At 47.3% G+C, this 21595-nt stretch overlaps 1 protein-coding gene across 4 annotated transcripts; it reads right to left on the minus strand.

Annotated features, from left to right (window-relative positions):
* Positions 1-271: 271 nt before the first annotated feature.
* On the minus strand, positions 272-20926 carry AK2 (adenylate kinase 2). Of its 4 annotated transcripts, XM_007092434.3 has the most exons (7): positions 20757-20921; positions 12081-12206; positions 9783-9893; positions 9558-9652; positions 4595-4667; positions 3210-3405; positions 272-1165 (listed from the first exon to the last, which is right to left on the minus strand). In XM_007092434.3, the coding sequence occupies exons 1-7, from the start codon at positions 20853-20855 to the stop codon at positions 1161-1163; spliced, it is 705 nt and encodes a 234-aa protein (XP_007092496.1). In that variant the 5' UTR covers positions 20856-20921; the 3' UTR covers positions 272-1160. The 4 variants fall into 4 exon arrangements, with proteins under 4 accessions (XP_007092496.1, XP_007092495.1, XP_042852303.1 ...); XM_007092433.3 differs by lacking the exon at positions 272-1165 and having other exon boundaries at positions 3043-3405; XM_042996369.1 differs by lacking the exons at positions 272-1165; positions 12081-12206 and having other exon boundaries at positions 3043-3405; positions 20757-20922.
* Between the last annotated feature and the right edge of the window lie 669 nt (positions 20927-21595).

A 21595-nucleotide genomic window follows, 5' to 3' on the forward strand; every position in this document is an offset into this window, starting at 1 on the left:
CAGAGTACATGATTGGCCGGGATTCACTGCACATCCTCTGAGCTCCAGGCACAGCGCCGTCTCCACTAAGCCAAGCTGCCCTGTCCTCCGGTGCAAGAAAAGCCTGCATCTGAACTGAGGCTCAAGAGGGTGCGACTCATCCTAAGAGCACACACTTGGACCTCCCTGTTTCCTGACTTCTAGTGACAAGAAGGTGCTTCCAAGCAAGATTCAGAATTCAATGCCATCTTTCTAGCCCAGATCCTCTCAAAAAATGCCACAACATGGGATACAAATTTTTAACATACTTTATTGATTTAGTGGCCAAACAAGGCAGCATTTGGTCAGTTAAGAAAGGCACCTCATTGAAAATAATACATCACAGTGCTGACGAGTGATCCCAGTCACAGGATTTGAGGATGGTAAGGACAGTCTTTGGATGATGTTGCTTAGGACACTTGTTCATTTATTAACAAGAGTCCCTTCACACGTTGTGGATGGAAGATGGCAAGAGTGTAGGGATGCTGGGTGGCTGCCGAGAGCTGACCCGTGAGAACGGGTGGCCTGGTAAACAGTGGTGCACTCTCAAGGAGGGAGACCAGCCCTGCCTTCCCCACAACTGCAGTAAACTTGATTGGCTGAGCACACCGCCCCCATGAACCCCATACCCCCCCCCCCCCCATCTCTTTCCCATGTGGAGATGATCTTTTGATCTCATGGTGCGGGGAACCAGGGTCAGGGTCAACAGTCAAACCCTGTCTGTTCCAAGCTTTAGGAGAGACAGAACAGTTTGATTTCCTGCACTCTTAGGCGGGCAGCCCATGAGGTTCTGAGATAAAAGTTGAGGTCTTAGGGCATTGGCTTTAAAAAATATTGTCACGAATCCACAGTAAATCAAACTTCAATTTCTTAGAAACAATACTGCACTTCCCTATTTCTACTTACACACTCTAATCAGTTTAATTTCCCCCTTCCTCTGTACTCTTCCAGACTCCTCTATTATGTGTCAAGGAGACGGCCTCACTACCACATTGCCGCTCTTTGTTACTCCTTTTGGGCCCTCACCACTCTTCCCTCTCCATCCTCACCCTGACCACCCCTCCCCTCCGCCCAGCACCTAAGAGCAGGGATCACGCCGCGGGGTGATGAGCAGTGGTGCAGTCTCGCCTGGCCTTCTGTTACTAGGCTGAAACAGAGAGGAAACAAGAGAGAACAAAATGGGTTTTTAAAAACCAAGTAAATATCAGGGAAGGCTGGCATGCATGCCCCAGCAACCAAATGCATCAAACACTGGACATTTCTGTCAGGAGAAAGCTCTCATGCCTGCCGAGGTTAAGGCTCTGTAATTAAAGGAAGCAAATAAATCCTAACCACCCCCAAAAGGGCACATGTGTCCCACAGGATCTAGTTTCATCAGCAGCCCAAATATGCACATGTGAATGTATACGGATGGGTGACAAATATTTGAGCAAGGATCATGCACATCCAATTAGCAAACATTCAAAGACCTCAACTTTGAGGCCGAGTGCCTGCAACTGTCCCCAGTGAAAGGGGAATCAACTCCAAGGCCTATGAGGCCACCCTCACCCAGAGGACTCCAGGCCCCTGCAGACACAGCTCATAGTTTTGGTTTCACTCCTCTTCCTTGAAGTCATATGCTTCCCAGAAATGCCCCGTGACAGACTAGGTTTCTGTTCTGAATGGGTGGGGTTAGGTGACAGCCAGGGAAACAAGGCAGAGCACAGCTAGCAGGCACTCACTTGAACCAGACAAAAGGGAAGCAAGATGGCCACATACCCATGCCCAGCTTCCAGATGGACAGGGGACAAGCCCTCTGACAGTTCCACAGACAGCAGGAGACTCAGGTCAGATGGGGACGGGGACTCTAGAGCCCAATGCACCAAGTCGGCAGATTATGCTGGGGCAGGTGGCATTATATACTGGACCTGCCCCTGGTTTTCCAATGGCTTTTCCAGAGGCCACTGTTTTGTGGCCCCTAACAGTCTATTAATTCATCTGTCTGCCACAAATCAAACCAGAGCTCAAGAGGCACAGCATGGACCTCAGGAAATGCTTGATAGCTGAGAAGCTGAAGTTAGGAATACAAGTCGGTTACTGTCATAGGTGGTCTTATTTTTGGGTGATCTTTTCTTGGGGAGTTGGTGGCTACCACCATCATGAAGTCAGGGGTGAAGGATTAGATCTGGAGGGGAGAGAGTTTGAGTTTAAAAGGGACACATCTGATTTGGGTTTCATATCCTGGAGAGACTAGGTTTGAGTAAATTCTAATAAAAACGAGGCCAAGAATAGATCACCTCCAAATTACTGTTTTGTTCATACTTGGAAACCGAGGCGAACATTAAAAATGAAAACAAACAAACCTATCCTGGTCTCTCTTTGGGAAGTGAACTGGCTGTTCTCAGATGCCCAGCCTGGATGTTCAGAAGACAGTCTGAATTCAAAAGGACCATCTGCTTGGTTTCATTCTTTGGCAACAATTCACTTTTCAAACACAGGTCCCAAATGATCCCTACTTTACAGCACTGTGATGCAGATCACAAAAATATTCCGACTTGGCTTGGACCTTTCTATGGTGATATCCTTTCCCAGTAATTTCTGGAATCTGTAACGTAAATGCCTTTTGCCTCCCATTTAGGGACAAAATTAACGATCCACAGCCACACACTGACTCAGGTGGCTTTCCACTGTGGGGCTAGAAAGCAAGTGGAACTGTCCGCCAACAATCTGCCATCAGGAACTTTGGCCCGGCAGTACTTTACGTGATCCCAGACTTCCACTCAGTTACTGGAGATGGAATAAATACCATGAGGTTTTAGAACTGGGGTGCCTGGTAGAGACCCGACTTAAGTTACTTTGGTTAAAAAAAAAAAATCAAGAGTATGGCTAAAGCAGCAAACAGCTGATAAAGCAACTTTGTCTGTATCTTAGAAAGAAAGAAGAGTGTCCACGTACTTAAAACCAACACACACACACACACACACACACACACACACACACACACACGACAGATGAGATGAGAGTTGCACACACACTAAAGATACATCAGGCAAGTGCTTTTTTAATCAATACATCAGATGGTATTCTTTCTGGCCTGAGGAAGCTTCCCTCTGCCTGCTCTGCAACCCCCACCACACCCTCAACAGGGATAGGAAGAAGACAGAAACTCCTTTTTTGGACCCAACGTTAGATAAACATAACCAAGTCTTTACATGTGGCTTTGGAGAAGGCCGCTAGGATGCTGGCGAACACGACATCGGGGGTCTGGGTGGCGTCGATGGTAGAGTGGATCCCTCGTTTACTGTAATACGCCACCAGTGGGGTGGTCTGAGTGTGGTAGGCCTCCAGGCGAATTTTCAAGGCCTTCTCATTATCATCTGATCGGCGGACCAAGGGTTCCCCAGTGATCTGAGAACAGGAAGAGGGCAATGAAAGTCTGGGACTGTTAGCAAGGTTTCCTTCTCTGGGACTGTTAGCAAGGTTTCCTTCTCTGATGCCGGATGCCGATTTGCGATGCTGTCTGATCCCCAAGTCCATCAGAGAGAAAGACAGACAATCTAGATTCCCCCCCACTAGAGAACTATAAAGAACTTTGCTACTCCTGGCAAGCCGGTTCCAGGAATAGACCAACCCGTCCAGAGAAGTTGGGGAGCCTGAGACAGCAAGCATGAGGAAAGGGGTTTGAGGGAGCAAGACGGGCAAGGCCTATCTCTCACAGCTTCTGCTTAGGCTGTTCACCCTCAAGAAAAATGTTTCCAGGATCAGAAGTGGCAAGTCAGAGGCCCCTGGGACCAGGAGAATACGCAATTGTAACTTCAGTCACCAAAGTGTTTGGTGTTTTTACTAGGGTGTTGGCCATCACCATTCTGAGAGTGGCAGGTGAAGCGAGAAAGAGCTCTGAATGGCAGAATTCCCAACCCTGTGAAATGTGACTAAGCTGACGTTATGGCTTTGAAACCTGTATGACCTGACAAACTTGTCTCAAATGACAAAGGCAAACCCAGAAAATTCTTCCTACTGCATGTTCTAAAACAGACAAAATGGACTATTTATGGCAAATGTTACTGTGAACATAGACAAGACCCTCCCTTTTACATCTTTAAGCAACTAAAGACTGTCATAAGAACTCAGCAACGTTAATCCAGCCAAAATAGTCTGATTCTGTAGGATACAGCAGAGTCACCAGAAGAAGATATTCTTCTGAAGTAGGACCAGTCAACACATTTCTCTTCAGTACTGTTCTCCCAGCTTGGCTCTACTTCCAGGCTTCCAAGCAGCCTTCTCCTGAGATTAGTCGACCATTTAGGCCACCAAGATGCCAGAGAGGGGCTGCTCTGGACAAAAGACAGGTATAAACTGGGCACTGTGAAGTAGCCGGTGCTGGTATCTACCTCAAACAATAAACCATCTGGAGAGGCGCTGTCTAGATAGATGAGCCACAGCCCATGTGATTTACGTAGTAGTGCTACTTTGCATGGTTAAGTTATTAATATTGGCAGGAGTAAAGGGATGATGGAAAGAACAAAGAACAACAACAGAAAGAAAGGAAGAGAGGGGAAGGAAAGAAAAGGCAATTTCCTGCCCTGAGTTTACATACATCATCTTTCATGGGTTCCTTTGGGGGGTTGAATTCCTCGTGGTAGGAACGGCCACTCAGGGGGTGAATCAGCCTGAAAGACAGCAGATGAACATGAGTCAGGTTGCCTGAAAGTATCCCCGCACCCCAGAGGTCTCCAAGTTGACAAGCAGTGACAGAGAAGCCAGATGTGAGGACTTGTGCCCAGCACAGAACCCAGCTGTAGGCATCGCTTGCTTGGGAAGGTAACGGGGCTTCCAGGAGAGCTTACACCGTAAGGAGTTACGTTTTCTACTCTGACCTAACATGGTCATTGAGTGTCTGGCTGCCGAGGATGGCCTAAGTGCCTAACTCATCAGGAACTCGGTGCTGGTCTCACACAGCCATTCATTCTATTCGCCCAACAAACATTTATTTGCTAAGTGCTTAGTCTGGTTTAGGCCTCACGCTGAATCCAGGGCTACAGAGCAGCGAGTCAAGATCCCTGACCACAAGCAGTGCTTACTTTAGTGGGAGAGACAATGGGGAAAAAAACTAAAGTACATACGATAATCCTTTAATCGAGATTTGCGCAAAGTGCTATGGGAGGACAGAGGACAGAGAACCTAACCGTATTTTCTATCGTAGTTGGTTATAAAAAGCAGGTAGGTGCAACAGGAACAATGTGTCCTGTAGGTGCAAACACCACTAGTCGGTGCAGCACACCTCCAGCATCGTGTAGATAAAAGGCAACCCAAGCATCAGAGCGCAGTACGAATACTGGCACCAGGAGACACACTGACTCGACCAGTCACGGGGTGCCCAAGAATAAGCATTTATTTGGCACTGAAAATCAAGCTGGTCACTCCATCTGTACCATGTTCCTGACCAGGAGTGGCTACGCCACAGGAGCCCAAGAACCTCAGAAGGGAAGAAGGCAGGCCAAACACTGCTTGGCAGCCAGCACCTATCTGGTTCCCCAATTTTGTGCCAACCAAGACTTCCTTATTTAACTGATGGCTGCTCTCCTTGTGAAGGCCTGCTAAACCAGAACTTCCCAACGTTTTTCACCTCTTGGCAAGTGCAGAAAAAAATATACAGTACTTGGGTGCCTGCCCCTCCGGAAGAATCCAGGCCTGCCCAGCCACTCTGATGGCTGAGGGGATTGATATCTCACCACATCAGCTGAGTTGGGAAGGTAAGTCTGAGTCAGATTATCAAAGCCTGGGCAGACACCTTTGTAAAATGTAATAGTGAATTTTAATGACAGCACACTTTTGAAGGGCCAAGTGGTCCATTTACAACATTGGTGGGGGCAAGGTGAGGCTGAGTGAAGAAGGTCTACTGAGTGGCCTGGATGTTCTATCATGTGACAGGAGGTCCGGCCCTCTTTCACTGGAGTCGCTGGAGAGGTTCCCTGCTGCCTCCACTGGGGAATGGCATCCATTGGGAGACCCAGGGAGAGGCCACTGGTATCAGCTACAGCTTTCCCTTTGGGAAGGGCTGCAGGCATGAGACGTGGACCGTGATTCTTCACCTTCTGGAAAGTATAAGGCACACAGCAGCCAGGCTGCAGCACACACAACTCTTTTCCTCCCCACGTGCCTACATCTCTATTCTTACTTGGACTCCCCCAGCCCTCCAGTTACATACAACACTCTGTTCCTTCCCTGCACATGGACTTCACTTTAAGGGGAATGCATGGCTTATTCCCCAGAGGGGAAATGAAAGAAAGTCCAAGTTCTGGAGGAGCCTGGGTGGCTCAGACGATTGAGCTTCCGACTTTGGCTCAGGTCATGATCTCACAGTCCGTGAGTTCGAGCCCTGCGTTGGGCTCTGTGCTGACAGCTCGAAGCCTGGAGCCTGCTTCAGATTCTGTGTCTCCCTCTCTCTCTGACCCTCCCCCGTTCATGCTCTGTCTCTCTCTGTCTCAAAAATAAACATTAAAAAAAAAATTTTTTTTAAATTAAAAAAAAAAAAAAAAAAAAAGAAAGTCCAAGTTCTCAAAGTGGGGTTGGTCTCAGGACCAACCAAAGCAGCTCTAAGAGCCACTGAGCCTGACCTAGAGGTGGGGGTGGCACTGTGGAGGGGATCAAGGCTGGGATTCTAGAGCCACTGCTGCCTTGAGTGTGACACTTCAGATGCCTGTTTTCTCATCCACAAAATGGGGATGGCTTGAGACATCAGGAGAGCCAACTGGTAGAATAATCAGGATACTAGAGAGCCAAGACTGAATAAGTTAAAACCAAATCCACCAACCATACATATTCAAGAAATAAAGTATTGATTCATAAAATTGTCAGAAGTAAGGTCAGAGCTAATCAAAAAGATATTTACAGTGGGGTCCTTATGTCACATTTAAATAAGGGCTGTATTTAACAGACTAGATCCTGACTTTTTTTCCTTCCAACCATCAGTGTAGCAGACTAGGAGGCAGAAAGCAGGCTTTTAGTGCTAGTTCTGCCATTGATCCAGAGTGAACTTAAAGAAAACGCCTTTACATTCTGGCCTGGCCTGTCCCCTCCTCTGTGAGGGAGTGGGTCACATCACAACATTCACCCCCAAACTGAGAGACTGAGTCTTCTTCATCCTCTACAACAATCCTGTAGTTTGTTCAGAATCTCTGTTCCCCACCAGCCAACCCCAGTTGAAAGTTTCTGTAACTTCACGTGTGGATCAGAATCAGGTTCCTAGGTGGGTCTTGTCCATTTCTCCTTTCCCCCAATTTAGCCTGTATGCGAGGGCCAAACTAATGTTCTTACAATGCTGTTTCTGCCACACCTCACAGCTTAAGAACAACTCACGGGGGCGTCTGGGTTGCTCAGCCGGTTGAGCATCTGAATTTGGCTCAGGTCATGATCTCGTGGTTTGAGAGTTCGAGCCCTACACTGGGCTCATTGCTGTCAGCGCAGAGGCTGCTTCAGATCCTGTCTCCCTCTCTGCCTCTCTTCCACTTGCACTCGCTCTCTCTCAAATAAAAACAAACACAACAACAAAAAAACCCAACCAACATCCCAAGACTCCTGATGCATCTACCTCTTCTTCACTTTGGCAAACCTTCCCCAGTCAAGCCCTATCCTGCCTTTCTAATAGCGCTCACTCTACGACTCACCCCGCCAGATCATTCCTCCAACTCTGGACAGACATTCTGCCACTAGCCCCGTTCTCCCGCAACCTATACTCATTCCTGCCTCTACTCCCTTCCCAGAAAGCCCCACTGAAATCCTCTCTACCCAGGAAGGTCAAGTTGACACTATGAAGCCCTTCCTCCCTGCTCCCAGGCTCGCTCCTTAGGACTACCCACTGTGCTAAACAGCTCGGGTTCCATGTATGGCTTATAGACTCTCTGAGGTCAGGGATGGGCATATTGTTCTTCTGTACCCTTGCCTGGTCCCCTGCCCCTGAGTCTAGTACTGTGCCGCACACAGAGCAGGCACTCAGGAAGCTGGGCCGATTGAAGCAAAGGACCCCACGGTCAACTGCTAACATCTGCTTTGTACATGAGGGCCCCCAGCCCTGGTAATGTGTCTTCCTATCAACCTTACCACTTGTAGGCCTGCATCAACTTTGTCTACTCTGTGCCAGTGGGGATGCAAAAACCCAAAAGTTCCTGCACTGAAGGCGCCTATGGAATAGCTAGAAACGTGAAACCTAGACATTTGGATAGAAAATTAATATAAGGTGGATCCCACCATATCTAATAAAGCCTCTCAGGAAAACACCTGTAACACTCACTCTGCTGTCTGTTTACATGTCTGCCTCTCTCCATGAAGATACAGACTGCAGACGCATGGAAAGAATGTCCAACCTCATTAGGAAATCAAAGCCATAAAATTTACAAGAAAGCATTTTCCCTCGAATTAAACCCCAACATTTACATGTACTATGATGGTCACAGCATCAATTTAATAGTAGACATCTAGAAAAACCACAACTGTACAACAATAAGGAGACAATTAAGTAAATGATGGCTCATCTACTGTGAAATACCGTGCAGCAGTTAAAAATAATGGTTACGGATGTCTGGTTCAAGTTGGTAGGCTGACCATCTTCCTGAGACTCCGATAAAATGACAAGGGATATAAAAGCCATAGCCCACAATAAAGATGAGAATGGGAGGTCTATTAGTGGCTGAGAGCTTCCCACATATTTCTAGAAGGCGAGAAGCAGGTGGCAGAGTGGACAGTGAAATAGGGTAGAGGAAACTGTAGCCTAAAGCAGTGGCGACCTTTCAGAGCAAATGTGTTCAGAAACAGAAACAGAAACATTTCTCTGTTCAATATTGAGAACGAGTACTTTAAAGATTTTATTTATTCTTTTTTTTTTCTTTTTAAGTAAACTCTGCACCCAATGTGGGGCTCGAACCGAGAACTGCATGCTCTACCAACTGAGCCAGCCAGGTGCCCCAAGAAACAAGTACTTTAAAACAAAACATGTAACAAAGAAATAGTGCCTTTGGCTGAGACGGCTGTACCAGGAGCAAAATGTTCCTCCATTTCCTAAACTTTGCATAGGTGGTCGTATTATTTTCACAATTAATACAAAGCCTACAGCCAGGTATGGCAACTTCCAATGGAAAGCAGATTTCAAAGAGCCCTGAAATGGAAGTAACCATGTAAGGAGTGTAGTATTTTGGAAGCACCTACTGTAAGCAAGGCTCTGAACTGTGCACCTCGTGGTATGCAAAATGCACCACGGTTTCTCGCAGCAGGTGGTATTAACCCCACTCTATGTAGGAGGAACCAGCCATGGAGAGGCTAGGAAACTTGCCTAGGGCCGGACTGAAAAGGTGACAGGACTGAGACACTGTCTGATTTCAAATACCTTGCTCTTCTTTCCACATATCCCCATCCCACGCCACCACATCAGTGGATGTCACCAAACAAGACCAATGCATGTTAAGATGGCATTAAGCTGCATGGCTGGGGTCCGGTAAGAGCAGCTCTGGTGGTCTGACGAAGCTCTGAGGAGGCAGGACCAGAAGGGACCTTCAGAGGACAAATACCTTCCTGTGATTCTTCGGATGAGCAGAGAGTCTGGGATGCTGAATTCAACCACCGAGTCAAGCTTCTCTTTCCTCTTCTCCATGAGGCTGTCAAGCTGTAAGAGAGTATGTGGCCCACCTAAGCTACCAGAGCTTAATTGGAGCCATTTCCCTCAAAGGAATTAACAGATAAAGGGCCAAGCCTTCATCTTCATGCAATGGTGACACAAAATGCAAGGCACCCACCATTTCTGCCTGCCTCACAGTCCGAGGGAAGCCATCTAGAAGAAAACCATTTTTGCACTGAGGGGTCTCCAAATTCTTCTCAATGAGTTCCACTACCATTTCGTCGCTCACCTGGAAATCAAGAACAAGACAGCCATGGGTTGAAATCTGTTAATTACATGACATGAGCCCATCTCCAGGCCCACTAGTTTGTGTCTATACAACCTGATTACTAAACAGCATATTCTTGTGGCCCCAGAGAAGCAAAAATCTGAGCAAATGTGGAATGGCTCCATTTGGAAAATTCAGTTTCGTGATTTTTGTGGCTGCCATATACACATTCTCTTCCCTTGAGATTTTCCTGTATAATCTGGGTGAAGAAGAGGATCCCACTCGCTGTCACCTGAACAGAAGCACTCCATGTGTTAGGCCCTGAGGCCCTCTCCAGACATTAATCAGAATCCTTTCCATCTGGGGCGCCCGGGTGGCTAAGATGGATAAACGTCTGACTCTTGCCTTCGGCTCAGGCCATGAGCTCACAGTTCATGAGTTCGAGCCCTGCTGCGGGCTCTGAGCTGACAGCGCAGAGCCTGCTTGGGGTTTTCTCTCTGCCCCTCCCCCACTCACATATTCTCTCCCCCCCCCCTCTCTCTCTCTCAAAATAAATAAACTTAAAAAAAAAGGAAAAAGAATCCTTTCCATCAGATAATAGCTCATCAGCAAGCAGTTGTCCTCAAAGCACAAAAAAGGTGAGGGCTTATGGCTGAGTGCTCACCTGAGGAGGGTGTTGACCAAAATGCAGAAAGACACCAACCTTCCATTTCACAGTTCTCATTAGGCTAACAGTTAAGTGGGCCAGGCCATCCTGGACATGAGGTATCAGAGAAGGTCACTGAACTGGCAAGACTGGGTCAGAACCAAGGAAGTGAGGCTCCAGCCCAACAGACTTGTAAGCCTCTCTAAAAGCCCCAATGAGGACCCCTCCCAGCTTTTGAAAACTGGTTTTCCTTCTGAGCTTTCATAGAAAGAGAAGTTCTCTACCAGTACACAGTGAAGGCTGCCCATCTTGGTAGCTAATGCTCTTATCTCCCGGGACCAGCTGTGAACTTGGGGACAAAGTACAAGCTGTGTGACTAAGTAAAGGCTGGAGATAAGTAATCTCATGGCGATATCCCAATTTTTTCTCAGTACAAGATCTTCTGCCAAGACCCAAAGTCCAACATATTCGGCTTTCTAGCTTAACTCAAGGTTTCACAAACACAAAGGGAAAGAGCTAGAAGTAAAGGGGCAGGTGGGCAGGCAGGGCACCACCGGATACGGCTACCGAATCTCAAAGCCTACCAGGAGGTATCTCAGGGATAAAGGCAAAACCCAGCGCCTTCCCTAACGAACATTCTAAGATATGAAAAGACCAGAGGGCCAAGGATGAAATGACTTTTTAAAAAAAATGTCTATTTATTTATTTGTTTTGATAGAGGGAGAGAGAGAGCACATGTGCAGGGGTGGTGGGGTGGTATATCTCAAGCAGGCTCCACGCTGTCAGCAAAGAGCCGGACGTGGGGGCTCGATCTCACAAACTGTGAGATCGTGACCTGAGCCAAAATCGAGTCAGACGCTTAACCAACGTCACCCAGGTGCTCCACAAAATGACTTCTGAAGGTGATTCCCAGAGGCCAGGTCCCAGAATAACTCAGTTCCAACTAATCTATGGCACTAATCAAAGAAGATTTAGTAGATAATAGTTTGTAATTGTCCAATTAGATCAACGGGACTAAAAACCTAAGAAAATGCTATTATATCCTCCAAGTAGGAAAAATTACTTCTGTTAATCGCCAAGCAACTCCTCTGTTAGAGACACAGGAACACAGAGCCGCAAAAATAGAGTTAAAACACTCTGTGGTTTCCCGTGTCCTCTCTTGGATACATGCTTGAGCTCTGGCCTAAGGATGGCAGTTTAATTTCTGGCTCTAAAACTTGGGGGTATTATAAAATGCGTCAGCACAAAGGAACCTCAAGAATATGGTGAATAAAATGCATGCCACAAATTCAGAATGAACCAAGAAACTCGCTCCTCTAAACATTCATACAGTGTGCCGGTTTGTTAAAACACCCCACAGCACAGGGCTGTCCGATAGAACGTTCTACACCTGTGCTGGCTAACGAACGTCTGAAGTGTGGAGAGTGAGACGAGAAACTGAATTTTCAGGTAAATTAAGCCTAAATTAATCTCCACGGTCACATGTGGCCGGGGGCCACCAAATCAGGCAGTGCAGAGCTAGACGCAGGAATATCAACCTTCACTGGGACCACCGAACCTACCAGTTTCCCGGCATCCATAGTTGCCTTCAGCTTTTTTCCCAGTTCTGAGCCAGAAGCCACCATGGCCCTCAGCATGTCCCCAGTAGCCAAATGGCAGACACAGAAGTTTTCAGCCAATTTGGGTGCCTGTGGAGGGGAAGACAAAGCCCAAGACAGGGTTAACACTGCAGGCCGTGGCATCAGACTGCCTGGGTGTGAACCTGGCCCTGTCACTCACTGGGTGTGTGAACTCCGGCAAATGCTGACTTCCTTACCTACAATGGGGATAAGAGCACCTTATACTATACGTAACATACGATTAGAGGGTTATAGGAATTATGACGTAAGGCACGTAAAGCACTTAGAATTGCAACTGGCACACAAGAAGCTGTCATAAATATTTGCTAGTGCCACTAATTCCACTAGACACACACTACTGACACAAAGGCCTCAGTTCATAAATGGGAAGAATAAAAACAGCAGTACCAGTCCTTCAGGACACGCGAAGTTTATTTTTACTTATTTTTAAAATTTCCTTTAATGTTTATTTATTAAACGAAAAAATTTTTTTAATGTTTTATTTTTGAGAGAGAGAGAGACACACACACACAGAGTGTAAGTGGGAGAGGGGTAGAGGGAGAGGGAGACCCAGAATGTGAAGTGGGCTCCAGGCTCTGAGCGATCAGCACAGGGCCTGACGCGGGGCTCAAACCCATGAACCATGAGATCATGACCTCAGCTGAAGTCAGATGCTTAACTGAGCGAGCCACCCAGGTGCCCCAATTTTTATTTTATTTTTCAAAGATTTTATTTGTAAGTAATCTCTATATCCAATTGCAGAGAATTGCACACTCTACCAATTGAGCCAGCCAGGCACTCCGGCTGCTGTGAAGTTTAAAGGAGTTCATGTATGTAAAGCACTCAGCACAATGCCTGGCATATAATGTGTTGAATGAGTATTTGCCAAAGGAATGAATGTGTGAATGTCAAGTACTGTGGCCACGGGCCTGGGAGGCAGCTGGGGCAGGGTGGAGTGCAGGTCTCCCCCAGGCAGATCTGGCTTTTCTCCTTTCCTGTTACTAACCTCCCAGGGGCTCAGTTTCCTCATCTGTTTAAAATGCAGGCAAAAAGGCCCCATTTCAGAAAGTAGCTCTGAGGATCAGACAGGATGCATAAGAAGAGCATTTGGCAAACAGTACACACTTACATAGTAGTTTTAGGAGACAGGATAGCCTTTTGTTTTTTTTTTTTTTTTTTGTTTTGTTTTTTTAACGTTTATTTATTTTTGAGACAGAGAGAGACAGAGCATGAATGGGGGAGGGGCAGAGAGAGAGGGAGACACAGAATCGGAAGCAGGCTCCAGGCTCTGAGCCATCAGCCCAGAGCCTGATGCGGGGCTCGAACTCACGGACCGTGAGATCGTGACCTGAGCTGAAGTCGGACGCTTAACCGACTGAGCCACCCAGGCGCCCCCAGGATAGCCTTTTGGTTAAGAGCTTGGGATTCAGGGGCGCCTGGGTGGCTCAGTCAGTCAAGCGTCCAACTTTGGCTCAGGTCATGATCTTGCGGTTCGCGGGTTCAAGCCCTGCATTAGCTCTGTGCTGACAGCTCACAGCCTGGAGCCTGCTTCAGATTCTGTGTCTCACTCTCCCTCTGCCCCTCCCTCGCTCACACGGTCTCTCTCTGTCTCTCGAAAATGAATAAACGTTAAAAACAAAAAGGCTTGGGATTCAGAGTCAACATACCTGGGTTTCAGGCACCGATGGCATGTAACTCGAGAAAAATGGTATTACCTTGCTAAGTTTCAAATTTCCTCTAAGTTAAATGGAAACAGTAGTTGTACCTCCATTACTGGGTTGATGGGATCAAATGGCATATGCACATAGTAAGTACTCAACTAGCTGGTACTGTAACCCCTGCCCAAATTCCATGTTCGTTCATACAAAAAGAAAACACTGATGCCTCTTCCAAGAACCCTGCTGGCAGCCAGGAAAACAAGAGATACGGACCCTGTCTTCTATGAGCTCCTGGCTGGGTGGACAATACGTCAGAATAAAGACGAGAACCGGAAGCAACTCTGGACAGTCCAATGTTGGTTGTAGTGGCACCCCCCCCACCCCCCGCCGCAGAACTTACAAGGAATAGAATCAGTTCGAGAAGCTTAACACTTAGCTTTTTGGTTCAACTCTTTTATAAAATAAGTATGGCTGGATTCTTATTCAAACCAGTTCACTGGGAGTTTTCTTGTGATTCATGGACTGATTCAGTTCAAGCAAAGAAACAACTTCATAGCAAAATGGAGTCCAGCTGAAGAAGGCATTAAAAACTACCCTTCAGAAAACCAATGAGGGTCAGGACCCTCTGGCAGTGGAAAACCTGGTCCTCCAGGCTGGCGTGGTGGCCGCAGACCCAGAGAACTGAGCTTTTCTGCCAATCTTTTCCGTGGTTGTTGAAATTAACTTGGGGGAACACTTTGGAGATCGGGCTTGTTCAAGGCGAAAGGCTGATGAAAACACCAGAGAAGAGCTGTAATCACAGAACCTGTTCTATTTTTATCCCCCCCCCCCCAACTGCGGGATTCTTTATGTGCTGTTCCAGAGGACTGGATCCTACAGCTGTGGCTGTGTGGGAGAACACTCCACGAGGGAAGACACAAGTGAGGCAGAAGAATAACTCCTTCATTCTCTGCTGGCTGCACGGGAGTCAGTGTGGTTGCAAAGAGCATGGACTGTGGAATCAGTCGGATTTACAAAGGGATCCTGGCTAAGGCACTCAACAGCTGTGTGACCTCGGGCCAGTTACTTAACTTCTCAGCATCGGTTTCCTCACCAGTCAAATGGGGATGTCTGCTGCATTGGGCAGTTGTGAGGATAAAATGAAAGAAGCACTGAAAACATTAGACACACAGTAGGCATTCAATAAACAAAAGACCTCTCTCCGTAGTCGTTCCCTTTTGCATTACTCTTTACTTGCGAATGACAGAAGCAGCCTGATGAAATAACTGAATTATATGCCCCTCAACTTCAAGCTTATGCTTTAGAGTACTGCTTCCACTCTGAATCACCTGGGGGTGCTGCTAAAAGGCAGATTCTGATTATATAGGGTAGGACCTAAGCATCTGCATTTTTTTAAATGTTTATTTTTTGAGAGAGAGCGAGACAGAGCACGAGCGGGAGAGGGGCAGAGAGAGAGAGGGAGACACAGAATCCGAAGCAGGTTCGAGGCTCTCGGCTGTCAGCACATAGTCTGACACAGGGCTGGAACTCACAAACTATGAGATCATGACCTGAGCCAAAGTTGGAGGCTTAACCGACTGAGCCACCCAGGCGCCCCATTGAGCATCTGCATTTTTAAAAAAAAATTTTTTTTAACGTTTATTTATTTTTGAGACAGAGCATGAATGGGGGAGGGTCAGAGAGAGAGGGAGACACAGAATCCGAAACAGGCTCCAGGCTCTGAGCGGTCAGCACAGAGCCCGACGCGGGGCTCGAACTCACGGACCGTGAGATCATGACCTGAGCTGAAGTCGGACGCTTAACCGACTGAGCCACCCAGGCGCCCTGCATCTGCATTTTTAAGAAGCTTGCAGGCCTGGCTGTGCTGTTGGCCCCTGGACCACATTTGCTGCTGAAGCCCTGAGACACTTGTGTCTCACTGGCCATGGACCAAGAAATAGGCTCATCACCTCTGCGAGAACCCCGCTGGGGAAGGGGTAGGCTTCCAGGGTGCATGGATAAGAAGGGCTAAAACCACTAGGGAGACAGCATGGCGGTTTAATGTTCTCTGTTTCCAGTGTATTATCACAGTCATCTGGGGCACACGCTAAAATTACCAAGGCAGGCCCACCCTTAAAGTTAACGGCTGACTGGTTCTCAGGCACCACCCTGGGATTCCCACGCACCCTTTGAGAAGCCCTGGGGCAGTGGCACAAGATGGGGTTTTTGGTGGTACAGATCTGGGCTGGAAACTAGGATCTACAATCTCCTCATTGTATCCCCTTGAACAAGTTATGCAGCCTTCTTAAGGCCTCAGTTTCTTCATCACTAGAGTGCAAATAGTATCTACTTTCAGAGCTGTTATGGGGATTTAATAAAAATGATGTATACAAAAGCATTCAGCATAGTCCTTGATACTTAGTGAAATAAAGGGGAAACTATCAGTTGCTGAGATCTGATTTAATCTCAAACCCACATGTTTTCTCACCTTGAAATTATCTTTCTGCCTGCAGTCTTTCCCACTCCCAGGTCTAGTGCTCCTGAATAAGCCGTTGTAATCATCTCCTAAAATACTACTGGGCATGGCCCCCAGCCCCCCAACACACACACACATTCAGATGCCTTCCATGTCTCCTCAGTGCCACAGCGGAAAAACTACAAATATTTTAGCCTAGCACTCAGTGTCCTCCACAATAAACGTCCTAATCCTCCCAAGCTCTTCAAATTTACCTCTACAGTCCCCTGTCTGTATGTCCAGCACCACTGTAAACAGCGGCTCTATGTGTGACACCGAATACATAACACAAGCATCTCTGAGGACCTTGGCTCTTCTCTGTGCAGGAACGCCCTCTCTTTCCTCCAGTGGTCTAAGCTCTATCCTTCCCTGCAGGCAAATTCTGAGCATATTTCTGCCACCAAAAGTACTCCCAACTATCCCTTCTTCCTCTGATGAGGACTCATATCAACATTAGCTAACTCTGAGTGTTTGCAACACGCCAAGCGATTTTTCCATGCGTTGTTCTACTGTATTTAGTATGTGTAATACACAACAAACCCATGAGGAAGAAACTATTTTTATCTGCATTTTATAAATGAAATTCAGAGGCTAAACTGCCCACCACCACAGCAGAGCAGGCAAGCCCCAGCTCTTACCCATGACACTATGTGGCCTTATTAGAAAATAACAGTAACAACCCACAGAGCCTTAGTGGCTGTCCTGGGGGAAAATGTGTGTGTGTGTGTGTCTGGAAGGGAGCACAAGGACTTCACCATTATGTTTCCTGATATGGATGTAGGCTACACAAATGTAATTGTGAAAATTCACACTGAAAATTCAGCAAGCTGCTCACTTGTAGTATTTGTACCTTTCTCCATGTATATTATACTTCAATAAAAAGTTTTTTGAAAAGCACAGACACCTGTGTTTGAATCTCAGCTCTGCCTCTTAACTTACCATGTAACCTCAGGCCGGTGATTCTCCGAGACTATTTTCTCATCTATAAACTGGGGATAGTATTACCAACGTCACTAAGTGGGTAAGAGGAAGAATGGAATATTCTCAACAAATTATGGTTCTTGAACTACCCTAGCGTTTGTGACCCTGAACTACCCTAGCGTTTGTCAGGGTCACTCACCCGATACTTCCCACGTGGTACTTTGTACTAGTATGCATTGTTTGCATGCGTGTTTATCTCTGCCTCGACACCTAGATTCACAGCAACAGTGAAAGATGGTGACTCTGCTCAAGAATCCGTCATGAGTTCAAATGCTGCCTTTGCAACTTCTTTATAGATATCCTGGGAGTAAGATACAGCTTATGGGCCTCAGTTTATCAGTAAAAGGCATGGATAACAACAGGACCTACCTCCTAGGGTTGTAGGATTAAATCAGACAACACACGTAACTTCTTTGACTCGGGGCCTGTCAGAGAACTAGGCAAAGGGGGACTGTTTTAGTATATTGTATCCTCTTGGGGCAAGGGCTGCTCTCTGCATCTCCAGCACCAAAACCATCAAACACCACATGCACAGGGTAGGAGAAAAATCGAACCCAGGGCAGGAGACAGCAAAAGAAAGAGCAGGAGCTTTGGAGCCATTTGGACGCAGGACCTGCCAATTACTTCCTAGGTAAACTAGAGGACTGTCTCTCGGAACTTCCGGTTCTCTAACTGTAAAAAGGGAACAGGAGCGTGGGTCCTAGAGAGGCGTTGTGTCACTGCACGGACACAGCTGACGGAGCCTGACCTGCACAATGGCAGCTGACTGCTTGCACGTGCCTGGCCATGAAGAACGGGTATAAGTTGGACACATGGAAAAAAACTGTGCACAGGGGCAGGCACAGAAAACAGGAAACACACCCTGGTTATGAGATCTGGGAGCTGCTTTAAAATACTTTGTGAAGACGGGGCGCCTGGGTGGTTCAGTCAGTTAAGCGTCTGACTTCGGCTCAGGTCATGATCTCACGGTTCGCGGGTTCGAGCAGCTCTGTGCTGGCAGCTCGGAGCCTGGAGCCTGCTTCGGATTCTGCGTCTCCCTCTCTCTCTGCCTCTCCCCCTCTTGTGCTCTTTGTCTCTCTCTCTCAAAAATAAATAAACGTTAAAAAAACATTTTTTTTAATAATAAAATACTTTGTGCAGAGAAGTGGATGGAGAAGGAATGGCCACCAGCTGATGGTTGCTGGGGCTGGATAATGGATACATGGGGACCCACTATGCCACCTCTTCTTTTGGGTATTCAAACTCTTCATTAAAAAAAAGTTAGGATGTATCTGTAGGCTAAATGCTGCTGCCACTTTGCACAACCTCTGATTTGTGAACACTGTTGTTTTTTTCAACTCCATAAAGCTACCACCACCAGTATTCCTATACTTCCACCCATGAAAAGAAAGGTGTACAGATGTTAAAGAACTTGTGTTTCCTCAAGTCCCAAATACCTCTCCTCTACTTGCACAAAGCCTTCTCTGACCAACGCCCCAACATACGCACACCCTTATAAATCAGCTCATAAGTATAAAATTCTTCAAGACTTCCTGAATACGTTACCCTTTACACTGAAATACATCCGAGTTGGGGGGAAGGGAAATGTGGTATTAAGACGAAGGAGGGGCACCTGGGTGGCTGAGTCGGTTAAGTGTCTGACTTCAGCTTAGGTCACGATGTCACGGTTTGTGAGTTCGAGCCCGTGTCGGGGTCTGTGCGGACAGCTCAGAGCCTGGAGCCTGCTTCAGATTCTGTCTCCCTTGCTCTCTCTCTCTCAAAAATAAACATTAAAAAAAAAAAAAAAAAGATGAGGGAGTCAATAATTATTGAACACCTACGATGTGCCAGGTGATCATCTAGGCACCTGGGGGTGCTTTACACATGTATATTAATAATATGATCTTCCAACATCCTTGTCAACTTTTTGGTCTACGTGAGTAAGGACCCTATCAGTCTTGTTCACTGCTCCACCTTCAATGTTTGGTGTTCATGAAATGTTTAAGTTAGATAGATATCGCCACTTTTCAGGTGAGAACATTTAGGCTCACAAGTTACCAAGCTTGCTAGACTGTAAAACCCTCGTCTCAGCACTGGGATGGGTTGCTCATTACGCAACTACTGAAATTATTAACTTCCATATGAACTAAGAAAAAAGAATTGGTGCATTTGAGCTACCCTGTTTATACTCAGTCACTCACAGCAAAAGTCTGCAGAGTCTGGACTTGCAGACTCAGAGTCTAGGCAGCAGTTTCCCTAATAATGAATGGTGGTGGCAACAGGAAAGAGGAGACTTCAAAGTTACTGAGGACAAGAGGATTAGGGAACAGTAAGTTCCAAGGATCAATCAGCCCCAGCTATAGAGAGAAAAGGAAAAGTGGTTGTTCTTGACCTAGTGCCCAGAGTCAAAAAGCATTTATCAGGAATGAGCTGAATCTTCCAGACTTCCTTTCTCATCACCCACATTAATCTATGTCCTTCATCCATTTCCAACACCATCAAGTGTCAAATTATGTTCTGGGTGCCAGAGGGGTCCCAAGAATGAGTAAAACGAGATCTTTTCATGCGCTAGGAAAAGTGGGCACAGAGCTGTCCCCAGAACACCATTCACTTAGGCGCTCAGACTTTCAGGAATTCCCTCTTTAGAATCTAAGAACAAGCAAGAACTTGTGGCCTGGGGGGCAATGCCAGGGACCTTGGGCAGGAAGGGGACATTGGTAATCCAACCTATGGGCTTCCAAATCTTAAACGAGATCATAAATCCCAACCCTGATCTATGGATCCATTAGAGCCCAAATACCATGTGAGGCCCCACAGTCTGCTAAGGCAGCAGGTAACTTTAGACTCCAATCTATCCTAGAGCCCCATGGTGCCTGAGGTTCCAGACTGCAGGAAGTCAATTTTGCTATTTTCAGAAAGCAACCTGACCTCTCTGGGCTTGTTTTCTTACCTGTACATTGAAGTACCTTCTCCCATTCCCCCAACTTAACTGGCTCAGGCAGGTCATACCTCACTTCTCTCAGTGCTCCTAATCAGCACAGGCCAGCTCCCACTCTGCCCCACGTGCTGGAGATGCTCCTCCGCCTAGTCATTAATCATTCCAAGCAAGGTTCCCCTACCCGGGGTGCCTGGAACATAACCCTGGACAATCCACTCCCCACATCGCAGGGAATCTGGGGTCCCTGACTCCGCTCAGATGTAATCACGATGCCTCAACTCAAGGCTCACCCTACCGCTCAAAGCCTCTCGGCTTCTAACCCTATAAAGGATCTAAATCAGTCCTTTGATCCCCCAACATGACACCTCAAGCCTAGGTGCCTCCAGAACTCTAATTCCAACTCAGACTTCCCCGACCTCCAATTGCACCCTCTCCCAAAGGCCTTACCAACACCCCCACCCCCTCCCCAGGCCTAGAGCCACGGTCCCGCTCCAGGGCGATCCGGACCTCGGCCGTCCTGACCTTGGAGTTCCACCGGCTCCATTGCCAAGCCCGGCCCTGCAGCTCACCTGGGTACCCTTGCCGGCTCCGGGCGGTCCCAGCAGCACGGCCCGTATGCCTTTAGGGCACTCTGGGGCCGGTTCGGCCGCGGGAACGTTGGGAGCCATGGCCGCCGAGCCTCTCACCGTTCAACCCGCCAGCACACACCTCGCAGGTCCAGCGCTTCCAGCCTAGCGCGCCGCGCACGCCACGCACGGTCCGCTCGCGCTAACACTGGTCCGTCTCCACGTCCGTCAAGTCGCTCCGCCCGCCCCGGAGCGCGACGGACACTTCAACTCACCAACCGTGTGGCGATACTGGGGAAGGCTGCTTTTAATTGGGCAAAATCAGTGAGAGTAAGGAAGGGGCGGGCCATCTTGGACAGAGGGGGGTTGGGGCGCCCAGCGGGTGTGCGGAGTGGGCGGGAAAAAGTGAAACAAGACCAGAGGCCAGGCTGGAAGTTCCAGGTTGGCTTTGACAGTTAATGATACCGGCAACCCCGGTGAAGTCCTATGAAATTGCCTGTAAGAGTGCAAATGGGCGAAATCAGTCTTAGAAGACAAGTTGATAATATGTATCCAATATCCTTTGGCCCAGCAACTACACTTCCAGGAATTCAAAAGACATAAAGATATGCGTCAAGATTTGTGTAACAAAGATATTAATTGTAGCACTTGTAACAGCCAAAAAGGCCCAAATAAGCAAACCAAAGAACAAAACAAAACAAAAACAAAGGCAATATCCCAAATGCTCAGTGAGAGATAGGTTAAATAAATTGCAACAAATTTGTACACTGAATCCCCCCATTGTATAAAATATTTAATCACGTGGGAAAATGTTCACCAAACAGGATACAAAATTGCAGTTA

The sequence above is a fragment of the Panthera tigris genome, chromosome C1 (genome assembly GCF_018350195.1).
Source record: "Panthera tigris isolate Pti1 chromosome C1, P.tigris_Pti1_mat1.1, whole genome shotgun sequence".
Classification (NCBI taxonomy): domain Eukaryota; kingdom Metazoa; phylum Chordata; class Mammalia; order Carnivora; family Felidae; genus Panthera; species Panthera tigris.

Bases quoted from the DNA above. Each gene is read 5' to 3' on its own strand.
- AK2 (XM_007092433.3), bottom strand. From the start codon at position 20,855: ATGGCTCCCAACGTTCCCGCGGCCGAACCGGCCCCAGAGTGCCCTAAA. The intron at 9,894-12,080 runs GTAGGTTCGGTG...CTTGATTTCCAG, and splicing joins CTATGGATGCCGGGAAACTG to GTGAGCGACGAAATGGTAGT. The intron at 4,668-9,557 runs GTATTTGTCCTC...GCTGTCTTTCAG, and splicing joins ATCCGAAGAATCACAGGAAG to GCTGATTCACCCCCTGAGTG.